At 43.4% G+C, this 13,950-nt stretch overlaps 1 protein-coding gene across 1 annotated transcript in view; it reads left to right on the top strand.

Annotated features, from left to right (window-relative positions):
* Nucleotides 1-2,645: 2,645 nt before the first annotated feature.
* Nucleotides 2,646-13,950, top strand: part of TSKS (testis specific serine kinase substrate) — a 332,589-nt gene continuing 321,284 nt past the window's right edge. The window contains exon 1 of the mRNA XM_085614340.1: nt 2,646-2,926. Coding sequence (XP_085470466.1) covers nt 2,745-2,926 — 182 coding nt within the window. The 5' untranslated portion in view covers nt 2,646-2,744. The remainder of the gene's footprint in view (nt 2,927-13,950) is intronic.

The raw sequence follows: 13,950 nt of genomic DNA, 5'->3' as shown, positions 1-13,950 counted from the left end.
AAGGGCAGATACTTATAACCTCCAAAAGTAATCCTGGTGCACAGTGGAACTTCCTGTGCTCTGTGTTTAACAGCACCGCATATGGCTTCAAAACTATGTCATGCCCAAATCCTTTGAACGTGCTCAATTCTACCCAGATCACTCTCAATCATCAAAACAGGAACAGTGGTCCCTGGTCTCAACGCAATGCCCATTCTTCCTTGATCCACCCAACGCATTATGTCACGGCCATTAACTGCCACGTATATCTTTGTAAATATTGACCTGTCAGAAAATTGCAAACCATCCTCAAAGTACCCTGTTGTTACAATTTCTGATTCTGCATATGCAACGGCTCGAATATCAGGTGCAGAGCTGTACTCCAGTGCAACTTAAAGGATTCCTCAGACAGCATGGTTACTGGTGACCGTGAATCCACCAGAATTTGTAAATCCACCTTGCCTGTTCCTACCTTACAGAACGGTCCATTTCTTTTAGCAGTCAGACCAGCATAATGGCAAACAGTTTGCGTACACTTATCGGGCTGATCCACACACACAGTTAATATGGTAACAGTATGAACTCTCTCCTCATCCTCATTCAAATACTGTTGTACAACATCAGGAACGCAATTGACCTTAACAGCACTAGTATTTTTGCAGACTTTCAGGAAACGCCCAACTTTTTTGCACTTATTCCTTGTGCAGGACATCTTGGACTGTTAATATGGCTGTACGATCTGCACTTATGGCATGTAATAGAGTTATTGAATCTACCACGCTTAAAGTTCTTTACAGCATTCACACTGGTGTTATCCACAATGCTGGACACACCGCCAGACGCCCCGGCTAACACTTTTACCGAAAGAGTAGATCGCTCAATACCCTTAGCAGTTTTGTCTGTTTCCTCCAATGTGGGCTTAGTGCAACAGAGTAGATCCTCTAGAATAACAATTCAATATTATCTGATCTCCCAAGTAACTGGTCCTTTGCATTCTAAAAATAACAAGTGGTGGCTAAAATTCTGAGGGCACTTACATACTGATCAGTGTTTTCCTCAGAAGACTGTTTCCTAGAATAAACATTAAACAATTCTAAAACACTTGATTCTTTAGAAAAGTTCCTCAGAAGACTGTTTCCTAGAAAAAAAAATGAAATTGTTATAAATCAACATTTGGTTCTCCAAAAAAGTGTTGCATACTAGTCTCTTTTCTGCCTCTACACACACGTTCCTTCCAGTAGCATCCCCAGCTGCCTCTACAGGAAGCTGAACTTCTGGTAAGTTGTCAAAAATGTTTTGCCCCACACAATTGTACAAACTTGCAAATTACTTTTCAGGCCTATATCCCACTCCACCAATATCCACCTAGTAGTTCTTGAAAAAAACGCGTACCCAATGTTTCATTCTAACTTGAGTTTGCCTGGAATATCTCAAACATGTGGAGGTTACTACACATTACCACCACCACCCGACATCGTCAAAATTAGCTACTAAATGCCCAATCAACATGAATAATAGTCAGGAGAATAGCTTCAGAGTTGCAGACATAGATACAGTAAGGTATGAACACCAGCAAAAGTTTGCAGAAATGCCATTAATCTGCCCTGCTTAAAAGCAGACTTTACTCTAAACCCCTCGTCTGATGCCTTCATGTCGGAACAGCTGGTAAACAATATGGCGGCACGCACAGCATACACGTACTGACGTGTACCACGAATTCTACAGGCAGGCACGTCAGCAACGATAGAGACAAGCCTGAATGATGCATCAAAAGAATGCTGCTTGGTGATTGGCCAAATGACGGTGAGGCCAATTCCTAATTGGCATCAGCATGGACACAGTTATAGGTACCAATACATTAAATTCCAGAACTTTTTTCGGTGTACCTGTTCTCCGAATACAGCAGCCGGAATCCTGCTAGGAGCAGCTAGACAAATTCCACGATGACCATCCAACGTTGACCAGGAACTGCAGTTTCCTTTGCTTAAGAAAGATCAAAAACCATCTCGTCTCCAAATATGTTGTGGATAGCGCCGGGGATAAATAAAGCAGATCCAAAGGTAAATAATGTACAGTGTAGTTTATACGCAGTTAGGCTCATCGATGGAGCCCATCTTCCAGCGTCCCTCCAACTCTTCCATTCTGCAACTGACTGGCCAAACTGGCAACTGTGTGTCAGCCAATAGGAGAACAGAACTTGGAATGGCGCTCAGAAGATGCACATGGTACACAGAATGAATATCGCCCGCATACAACAAAGCACTGCAACATCGGCGTGCAACATCACACTAAGAATGCCCGAATTACAAAACCCAAGATACAACAGTCTATCCACCTGAAGAAGGCAGGACTCAAAACGTTGCAGTGTCAGTATATAGATTTTTGTCCTGTATCGCATGTGTCTGTTTGACTCATTTCATTATTTCTTTCTGTTAATCATGGGTATACAGTGAATGTCTTAATGCACATACCTAGGTTTCCTGGAAGAAGTACATTTGTGTACTGTAGCTTTGGCAGCCCAGTCAGTGGAGGTGATGTCATGGAACACATGTCTTAGAATTGGAATACATAAGGTCAGCCTTCAGTCCGCCAGATCATTTGTATTCCAACTATGATATCATCTTCTGTGACATCACAAGAATTCTGCTTGGAACTTCCAAGAGAAGTTCACCTGTGCACAGATGAGGCTGGAAGGGATAAATAGAGGCCTTTATTTTTGTGTTTGTTCGCAGAAGAGTGGACTCTGCCTTGTTTAAAATGAAACCATGAATGCTGTTTACCTGAAAACCATTTGGCAGTCTAAGGAGATTAATATTGGGGGCATCCACATACCTGATGACTACCCCACTCCCAAGGCAGAAGAAATACTGATAGTGCACGAAGAGGAACAGAAAATGGAATCTCCAAAGACGTTCTCCAAGAGGAAGAAAGCTGTTTCGTTCCATGGGTAAGTGTCTTAAAATTTTGTGGGGGGGGGGGGGGGGGGTGGGAGAGGAGTCGCAGGTTCTTTCCTATCTTTTTTAGGAGAGAGTGCCTTATGGAGGACGGTTTGGTTGATCTGACCTGAACTGAGGAGGCCAGAGTTACTTGCATATTTTGAGGGATAGCACATGGACCTCAATCAGGAGTATCCATAAGTAGGAAGTGCCATCGTTCACTTGCTGTTTGGTACAGTTTGTAAGGATGATCACACTCCGCTGAAGGCGAGTATGTCGTTTATTAGGGGAACAGGCAGGAAGTATCTACACACCACAGAGGTGACTTCCAATTGTCACTCCTCCGTTCCACCACCCATCTCCATATTCCAGAACCCACAGGTACCCTAGCTACCACATCTTCCTCCTTTAACAATATTTGATTGAAACTACAATCAATAACAGTGTACTAAGCACTATAATATAGTGACATATAGAATAATGGGAAGTTCCCTCAGCTTAAACATGCAATGGTGACAAGGCTGCATAATCTTACATGATACCCACAAATCTAATGAACTGAAACTGCTCTTTAATTCCATGAGCAAAACGCACATCCATACAAAGCGTGGCAGGTTAGATCGTTGATTACCAACCAACACCATGCACCCCCTATATATACAGTCCACATCATTTGAAAATACCCATTATCACAACCCATGAGGGTGCGAGCCCAACAGTGAAGACCCCTTTGAAAGGAAACACCAGCGCACTCCCAATGTGGCGGAGGTGTCCCGCACAACAGTAAGATATACACATACAAAAACACACACACACATATGCACAAACACAGTTGCTTTAGTGCTTGCACGTATGCAACACACCATACCCCTATATTTATTAATTTTGTATTAGTCCAGTACATAATCCTGGAGTCTTACAGGTAAGCATCTTACTCCATTCCTGGGAATGCTGCTGGCATTGCTAGACCCAGCAGACTCCCAATTCTCACCACACTCTACATCCTTTACATCTAAAAACACATTACTTCCAGAATTATCCAAACTCCTCATTTTGCCCTCAAATAAAGAAACTCTGTTAAGGTTCCAAACACTTCCTCCCTCAATGCGCACAGCATTTCTAAAGACTTGAATAACACAAATAGGATCTGACCAGATGCTGCATCCTTTACCATCTGGCCTAGACCTTTTGATCCGTACTACATCTCCAACTTCTACTTCCTGCTTACTTACAAGCCCTTTTTTTCTCCTGTAATCCTGTTTCATTTTAAATGTATATTCTTCCATTCTGTGTCGAATCCCTTTGAAATCCACTTCAGTATCATCACCCATTTTGTCCCGTTTCATTTTTAACCACCACGGTACTAACCTCAACCCCGGTTTCCCTCCCCTCAATAATTCAAAAGGACTTACTGAAGTAACAGAATTAAGTGAGGTTCTATATGCTAACAACATAGACTCTAATGCATTTCTCCAATTAATAACTCCCTTGATAGACAACTGAATTTCTTCTTTAACCACTCTATTAAACCCTTCTACGTGACCATTGGCTTCTGGGTGGAGAAAAGCAATCGTCTTATGTTTCACTGCACACCTGGCAAGACAATCCTCCATACACTTACTGATAAATTGGGGACCATTGTCAGTAACCACTTCTTGGGGAATTCCTTCTTTGCAAAAAACTTCATCAAAAAACTTGATCACCCCTTTCAACGTCACCTCCTTCAACATCTTGAACTCCGGCCACTTAAAATAGTAATCAATAAGTACCAACCCTTACAACTCCTGCCTAGGCAAGACATCAAAAGGGCCAATAATGTCCAACCCTAACTTATGACACGGACACTCAGGAAACTCACTAGGTTGCGGGTCAGTACATAAGGCTCTGGCTGATTTGTCACTGAATGCACACTGATCACAAGTTCTTACCTGGCGTTCAACAAACACATCAACACCAGGCCACCCAAAACTTTCCTTGACTCTCCTTCTAGTACCTGAAATGCCCATATAATCTTCATGAGCCATATCAACAATTTTTTCCCTCAAATTGAATGGGGATGAGGGAATAAATGTAACCCATGTAACCACAATGCCATTCTCCACAGCCAACTCTTCTCGCACTTTGAAATAACCCATGAGATCACCTGTCATCTTCCTTTCCTCAGGCCACCCACGCAATATACAATTCAAAGCTCTCCTAAGCTCAGCATCTCTTTCCATTTCTTCAATCCATTTCTTCTCCTGAACAATAGTGTAGTGAAGACAGGGCTCTGCCTGCACACATTAGCATGAGCGTTTTAGAAGTTAAACGCCATCTTGCCACTTTGCCGCTTTTGCACACAACACCACAGGTAACTGTTAATATAAGTAAAACTGCTTGCTTGCATTTTCTTTACATTAGAATGATCTGTTTTTCACATCCCTAGACTTACACCGCGACCTTAGTCTGAACACTGTGTGCAGAAGCCTTCAAGGTCAAATAACAATGTATGCTGTTGAATTCAGGTTGATCAGCCCATGCTCTAGACACAACAAGCCCACAGCTGTAAATATCTGAAACTCGGGTGCCTATAATATTGCATTGCATGCATGATACTGGCACTTGGAGAAACCCTTTCCATCTACAGAGAGCGTTACTGATCCTGTGATGTGATTCACCTAAGCTGATCTTGGAGGTATGGGGTTCCCCATTCAAACCTAGAGACCTTCTATTATTATAAAACTAGCTTCTAGCCAGGGGAGGGTGGTACACAAGGCGCTATAATACCTGTTTCCACTATCATTATAATATGATTTCTCCCTTTGTGTTTTATGGAATTGTAACAATGCCGATTGTTTAATTTCTAATCATTTGCCTGCTTATGTTAGCCAAAATGCTGCATCTTAGCGCACGTAGACAAAAAGAAACATTTTAAACTTTTCCTTGTCTCTGATTTCTCACGTCGTGGACTGATATGAGAATAAAAACAAAAGAGTGTTCTTGATTCCCACCATTTCCGAGAGTAACCTAAGTCGCTTGTTCTGGGTTGTCTAATGATTGGTAGCTTCGCTGTAGTACGGAGAATGAATGAGACATTGATGCTAGTCGGATAGGGGTTCTGGGTACTGAGGTGAGTTTTTTGGTACACCACAATTCACTGAGGTCCTGGTTCCCTGCGCATAGTTCTGTGCATGAGCAGAATCCCCGCAACATGGCGCACCTAACGTTTGGTCTTTTATTCGAGACGCTTTAGTAGTAGTGCTTATATTTATCAACAACACCCTCACTCCTGTTTCCGGTTGACAGAAGTGACGGATTACCTACCTATAGGAATAAATTATAGGTTCATTCAAGCTTGGCAATTAAAAAGGTTTCATTTCGAATTACTGCCCCTTTTTTGTGCTACAGTTTAGTATAGATTGTTTTTCTTCTCTGCGTCCTTATGGCTGAAGTTAATATAGCAGCGCATAGTCGCACACCACTCTGGCGTCATCTGACGCAGTTTGGGGTGCCCGGCGATGGAGTGTCAGTGATTTTTGTAGTGAGTGCCGATGCATCATTCCCCTATGAGCTTTTCTACTCTTGGGTTACATTTCCTGAAGTGGATGCGGATGATAACACATTCCACTCTTACACTCCTACGGCAGTTCCTGCGAATTACACACCATATAGGACACAGGAGATTTCGATTTCCGCATGGCAGCATCGTATTTGGTTCAATGGCGCCCTCCCCCACACTGTAACTCCGGTTCTGTTACGTCCCTTGTCCATCCCTGGGGCCACTTGGCCAGTCTTGGCCGGGTTCACACCTCATCCAAGTTATTTACTAGCCCCGGTGGATGACTTACATCAGCTACATACCGCCTTGATAGTGGTGCATAGGGCTTTGGTGCAATACGTCTCACGCAATCTCCAGGTGGGGGCACCTGGAGTTGCGACGTAACCAGTTGGACCGGCCTGGATTTCTGTTAGTCCCGTCATGGTTAATTCGGTAATGGGCAAGCGCCCCCAGAATAAGGACGATATGCCTTATTGGCTTGCTGAGAAATTTGACCAGCTGGAAGCAGTATTCCTTAATACGACTCCTGTGGAGAAACACATGATTCTTACGATTAGTTTGCAGAAAGACTTAGTACCTGAGGTGACCGATTGTGAGAACTGGGGTAAAGTATTTGCAGCAGTCTACGCGAAGTGCTTCGCCACTCCGTCTATGACTGTACTGCCCTCCGTCTATGACTGTACTGCCCTCCTTGATTAAGCGTGTTCAGGATGAGCACGGTCCGGAGGTGGCGGTCAAGTTGGGAATGAGGCTTGTCGGCGTGTTTGACATAGTTGCTGATCTCATCCTTGCTAACGTCAAGGGAGATGCAGTTAACTTTCAAGTGTTGAATGAGCTGCGCCTCTACGCCGATAAACCCCGGCAGTTACCGAAGATTATTGCGGAGGCTTATAAGACCACTGGCCGCAATAGTTTGGGTGTTAAGCCTTTTGCTAAAATAACAGCGTAACCGCAAACTCCGACTGTTAAGTCTGCTAAAGACGACCGTCCTGTTTTTCCTAAACAAAATTGGAAAACTAAAAAACAGGGGAAGCAGCAACAGAAACAAGGGTCACATCCTGCCTCACCAATACCAGTGTCTACTGAACGCACATATGAGTTGCGCGATCACGCGAGAATGAGGTCTCCTGATAGATTTCAGGTACCTGATCAACGTTCTCCTCGTTTTTCACAGGAAACATCGGTCTCATAAGCCGGTGGAGGTGAACGCGGCAGAGGCCGGGGTGCCCCTCAAGGATGTGGGCAGCCCCTCCCGGCTGATGGTAAAGGCAAGCAGGATGACTTTCCACGTCAACGACCTCAGTTTCAGAAAAAGAAAGTTGCTGCACTAACAGCGAGGTATGCCACAGATAGTGAGAACACAGCTTTGGAACCTGACATGAGCACTAACGCTGCTAGTCAGCGCAGTGGAGGTTATATTAGTGCGGCAAGCACTGCGTCCGTATCTGAAGGCGACAGCAACTGACACGTTTATTACTGTAGAAACTGCTGACACTGGAGTGGCTCCCCCTGACAGACTATATGATATAGTCCTTTTAAATGAAGGTGACATACAACATACAATAAAAGGGATTTTTTGGGAAAATCTGACCTCTACATATGACATTTTGTTAGCAGAGGCGGACCGGCCCCCACTTTTTGTTTTGGCAGCTCCGAGAGGGGAGGAGGTAATCCTCCCATCTTTCGCGCACACTGTGCCGAAGGAGTAGGCTCAGAACTTTGCAGAAGAATGGGCTCAGGTGCTTGCACCGGCGTTGTACCATACTCAGGTTGGTTGGAACAAACTATCGCCATGCCATGAGATTCCATTGCGGTCAATGCCACAACCACAACCCCAATAGCCCATGCGCCGAGAAGCGAGAGCCCACGTCGCGGAAATCCTTGAACAATTGGAATATCAAGGTGTAGTTGAAACGTGTGCCACCCTTGAATAATCCTTTTTTCACTGTAACCAAACCTGATGGGTCGTACCGCCTAGTTTTGGATTATCGGCATTTGAACTCTCATTGTCGGACGTACACGGTACAGATTACCCACAGTTCTGCCCTCGTTGATAGTCTTGTGAGAAAAAGGCCACACTTGACATTTCATATGGCTTTTATAGTCATAACCTGTCCTCTATTTGTAGTCAATGGACAGCTTTTACTTCTGCCGGCAAACAAAAGCCGTTTAAAATGTTAGCCATGGGCTATAAAAACAGTCCAGGCGTCTTTGCCGCACGTGTTGTCTCTCTGTTAGAGAGCATTGACCCTGATGCGTACTCGTATGTTGATGATATTTATCTCACAGACGAATTATGGCCGCATCTGTGTCGCGTTGACCGCGTCATTGTTATGTTTGCGGACTTCGGTTATAAATTTAACTTTGCGAAATCACACATTGCAGAGTATACAGTGTTGTTTTTGGGCTATGAACTCAACAACGAAGAACGTGGTTTAGCACCTCACTTCCTGGAGAAATGCGCATGTTTGCGCACTCCAACAACTCTGAAAAACCTACAATTCTTGCTGGTTTTTTTTAATTTCGGGCGTACTTACATTCCCGATTATGCCCAGCGATTCAAACCGCTATATGCCTTGGTACAACCTACTTTTACCAAATCTTGCTGGCTGTCAGAACATTCAGCTATACTGCACTCTTTGCAGACTGATCTTCCTGCATCTAAATACTTATTGACACGTGATAACCACACAAACCTTGTAATAAGAATTGTGCCTGGTACAGTGGGTTTCACGTACTTAACATTTAATGAGGGAGACACAGTCCCTATTGCTTACAAGTCACACTTGTACACTTCGGCTGAAATGCGCTTTTACACACTCGAAAAGGTTTTGACTGCTGTACAAATGGCAATTCTAAAGGAGAGAGTGCTATCGCAAGGGAAACGCATGTTGGTTGTCACACCGTATCCTGCCCTTGAGGCAGTAACGAAGGCCAGTGTACCTAATTCTAAAGCTTTGCATCCACGTTGGATAAAATGGGCTACTTCCTTGACGTCTCCGGATGTCACATTGATCTTTGATTCCTCATTGCAAACTCAGGAGTATTTGCAGTATGAATTTGTTCATCCAGCTCTTCAGTCCATGTGCCCGCTTGAGGATTACAATTGTATCATTTACACTGACGGTTCGGCGCAACCGGCGACGGAATCTAAGCATGCCTATTCAGCGGCCTGCGCAATAGTGGCTGGTACCATTGTGAATGGAGAATTCAAGTCCAATGTCATGCACACGCAGACATTAGGGGACTGTACCGCCCAGTTGGCAGAGCTACATGCTCTGGTGCTTGCACTGGAGTTTGCTGATCCCCGTGTGACTACTCTTATTGTAAGTGACTCTTACTACTGTGTTCAGTCTTTCAACGACAATTTATTCTTTTGGATTCAGAATGAATATTGAGATATCAAAGGTAGCACAATCAAACATAAAATGCTTTGGGTTCGAGTCGCAGAACTTAAAGAACGTCTGCCTCTCGTGAATGTAATTCATACTCTTGGTCACCAGCGCGTAGGAGTACACGCTGTTGGTAACAGTTTCACTGATGAAGCAGCGAAAACAGCAGTGGCGACATATCTAGTAGCAGCAGTTACAAGATCCAGAAGTAAGATTGATGATGACATCTTGGCAGCTATTGCTGCAACCGAAAAGGAAGGTAATAACCCTAGAGGTTTCCCTTTTTAAATACTCTTATCATTTAAGTCCTGATAAAGTTCCCTATGTGAGAATTAACGACATTGGTGACAGACTGACTCCCAACGCAGACCGCAGGCTTTCTTTGATAAGAGACGCTCACGAAGGTATGGCCTCGGCTCATGCAGGCGTCTCAGCGACTGTCACTATCTTGCAACAACGATACTGGTGGCACAGATTGTATAAACAAACTCATGACTATGTCCTTACTTGTGACATTTGTCAGCAGATTAAACCTTCGACTGCTGCGCGTCCACCTCAAACACAGTTGTACATGTCTAATAAACCACTTGGGTGTGTTTATTTAGATCACTGCGGTCCTTGTTTCTCTGATACTGCGTATAAGTTCATCTTAGTTGCAGTGGATTCGTGCACAAGTTTTGTATGGGTTTGGCCACAAAGGAGTGCTGATGCTCGAACTGTCATCAGGAATTTGCGTGTCTTTGTCGGAATTTTTGCATGTGGTACCCTCCATTCGGACCAGGGTCTGGTGTTCGCCTCTAAGGCGTACAAAGAAGCCATGAGGTCTTTGGGGGTCCAAGTAAAATTTCCGTGTCCATACCAGACTGAGGGCAATTCTGTTGTGGAACGAATGAACCATGACTTAAAGAAATCCTTGACAGCTAGGGTTTTAGGTACTGGCAGAAACTGGTTGGCCCATTGTATAGCGTACAACGTGCACTTAATAATCTCCCTAGAAGGTCTCTGGGTGCGCAGACCCCATACGAAATGCTCTTTGGCATAAAAATGTTTGTCCCGGACCTTGATAGTCTAGACATGGCGGCGGCCGCCGCACCCTTTGACGTAGATGATCATTACAGAATCTACAGGAGGCTCGAGACAGTCTTGCAAAAGAACGCTTGCCCTCCACAACTGATGCTGCACTTCAGATTCCGGTAGTTGGCTGGCTACCTCGAGTCGATGAGCTGGTCTGTGAGAAGGTGGAGAACAAGAAAGAGTTTGGCCCCTCTTATCGTGCACCTGTTCCAGTGCTTGGCGTGCAGGGTAGAAGAACACTCATTTTACCTCCACTTCCTGGTCACAAGGATAACAGGTACATCTCCATTGACAATGTCAAACTACAACGAGTGGCCGATTCTTCTTAGTTTGACTCCAGGGGTCTCTTGTCCAGCAATGCTGAGAAATTCTGTTTTGGCTCCGGCAAATACGAACAGGCCTGACATTACCATCAAGATGTATACAGTTACTAATCCTTTATTGACTCCACCAGCTGGTGGTCCCCATGAAGATACTGAGTATACCTATCCAACAGATGTGTCGTTGCCTGGTGTGCAGTCAACCAGTCACGTTTTTCATTTGACACTAACTCTACAACATCGAGTGCCCCAATGAAAATTTATATTTTTGCTGTTTGGTTTAAAAGAAAATTTTTAATTCCCCCTTGGACATTTGGCTGGTGCTCATATCTATTTTTTTGTTTATGTTGTTTGGATTTGTGGTTGTCTTTTTTCGTCTAGTGAATGGACATTATCTTACCGAAAGATTTGCAATTAGATTAATTGATGGAACTTTGGCACCCCACTCCTCATCACACATCATGAAGAGGGACCAGACTTTTGTTAATATTACTGCCTGTCCAGTGTTTGATGGGATTGTATGGGATGCTGTAAAATTTCAAATTCATGGCCCTACAGAGGTGATTAATGTCCCCAATGTACTTCGTGTTTCTATGGGGGATGTTGTGAAACAAAACATATGCTCTGATGATTGGGATGTCCAACCCGTGAGGCTCTTTTTTCTGATTTGAAATATTATGCTGCTTTTGATGCTGAAGATTTGTACTTAGACTCAGGGAATTATGGACAGTTGTTTTGTTACCAGCACTATGGCAATCATCTCCTGCATAAAGCAAACACATTTAGAAATATCGTTAATTATACATAATGGGAACATTGCCCAGCTCCCATTGAAGGTAGTTCGAAAACTCTATTGAAAAAATGTACATATTTTACAGATTTCAGTGAATCCAATCCTGAAGCCTTTTATTTCAAAATATCTGCTAAATCAACTTCCAAAGTTAGACTTACACACACTAAATTACTGTATTCAAAGTCCTTTCTGGATGAATTGGCTATAGGGGGCTATGAGCTGTGGAAGGATACCATTGATCTTAAATCTCTTTGGGGTTCTAAAGGCTGGCAAGTGCAGGGCACCGAAGCTTTGCATCGTGCATGCCTTATCCCGAACCACATTTTGTTTTTGAATTCTACTATTTTTTAAACCACTTGCTTTGGATTGGCTACTTCAAAAAAAAAATGAATTCCCCTACCATTCCTGATCTAGGTGCTTATCCTTCCTGGGACAATCACACAGATGTGTCCCTTGATGAATTACAGTCACTAATTACTAATACATACTTCAATATTTCCAACTTAGATCCCCAAGGATGGTTATTATGGCAAAAAACTTCAGATTCATGCCAACATCATTTTCTGGGTCTGAGATGAGGCTATACACAGGTTAGGGTGGACCCCCGGTTTGAAACCTCCCATTCTGTTACTGCCTATTCAGGAGGCAAATTATGTCCAAACTGGCTTAAACATTCCACCTTAGTGTCAGTTAAACTTCATTTGTCCCAATTGACTGACGATGTTGATTTGAATGATAGGAGGCAGGTCCAAGAGATGGGTATATGCTGTTTACAACGAAGTTTGGAAATTATCTCAAATTGAAGCTGCTTCTAGATTCAGGGCTTTGATCAAGCTAATTTGGAAAAAGTGCTTGCTGTCATTGATAATAGCATTAATACTCTTTCTTCCCGAATTTACACATTAGATAATATTGTTTCATCTGTTGTGGATATTGTACAGGATGACATGTCTGTTTTATACCATGGTCAAAATCAATTGTGTTCTATAATGTAGTTTGCATGGACTTTACAAACATTGAATGCTGGGAAAGTTCCCTGGAACTACATAAATACATCATCTTTGTTTTTACTGTTTAATCTGACTGATAAACAACAATTCATGTCCATGAAGGATGCTACATATTCGCTATTGCATATTGAAAAGTTGGAACCTTTACCATTATCTGTGGCCGAATCGAACTCGGCTGTGTGGCTTATTCGTGGGTTAATCACACTACCTTTTCCTTTGTTTAAGTTTAGTTCATGTATGAAACACTATGCCTTAGGCAGGTATGAACCATTGGGTAGCGCTTTTCTCCATGAGGTTTGGTCGCTCCCATTCATATACAGGTGCCTGAGAGAGGGTAAAGAGGTTTATTTAAAAGGAGAGGAGTGCACTTCTACACCTGATCACTCATTAGTTTGCAAGAATATACAATTGCATGGCGCGTGCAACTTTCACGCACCAAATTTAGCTTGCATTTTAAAGGGAAATCCTGTGCCAGCTATTACACCAACTTTCACATTACTAGCTAACGGTAGTTATTTGCTTTTAAATAATGAGGCGAGTTGCGGGATGCTAGCAGGGATTCCGTACATTGTGACTGTCTCACAACTTGTAGTCTGTTTTAAGAATGTGCTTTTCCCCACCCCCGCATGGGCGACTCGATACATCCATCTGGCCTTCCATACCAACCTTGAAAGCAGAGTTCAACAAGATGAGCAGAATAAGGGCTCTATTGTCCCAAAAAGAAGTTGCCCTAGCTTCCTCTCGTGATACATTTCTCCTTCACGTAGCTAACACCTGTACCGAGGTGCATTCGCTTTTGAATACTGATCTCCCACTTCATTTCGGGGCTCTGATTCTCACTATATTCAACGGCTCGTCAACAACTGGCTTGGTGAATTTTTTCAAAGTTGTGGGCTCTGGCCTTGTTC

Source organism: Triturus cristatus, chromosome 7 (genome assembly GCF_964204655.1).
Source record: "Triturus cristatus chromosome 7, aTriCri1.1, whole genome shotgun sequence".
NCBI classification, from domain to species: Eukaryota; Metazoa; Chordata; class Amphibia; order Caudata; family Salamandridae; genus Triturus; species Triturus cristatus.
Note: the sequence above shows the minus strand (reverse complement) of the source record. Positions and strands in the feature narration are given on the sequence as shown.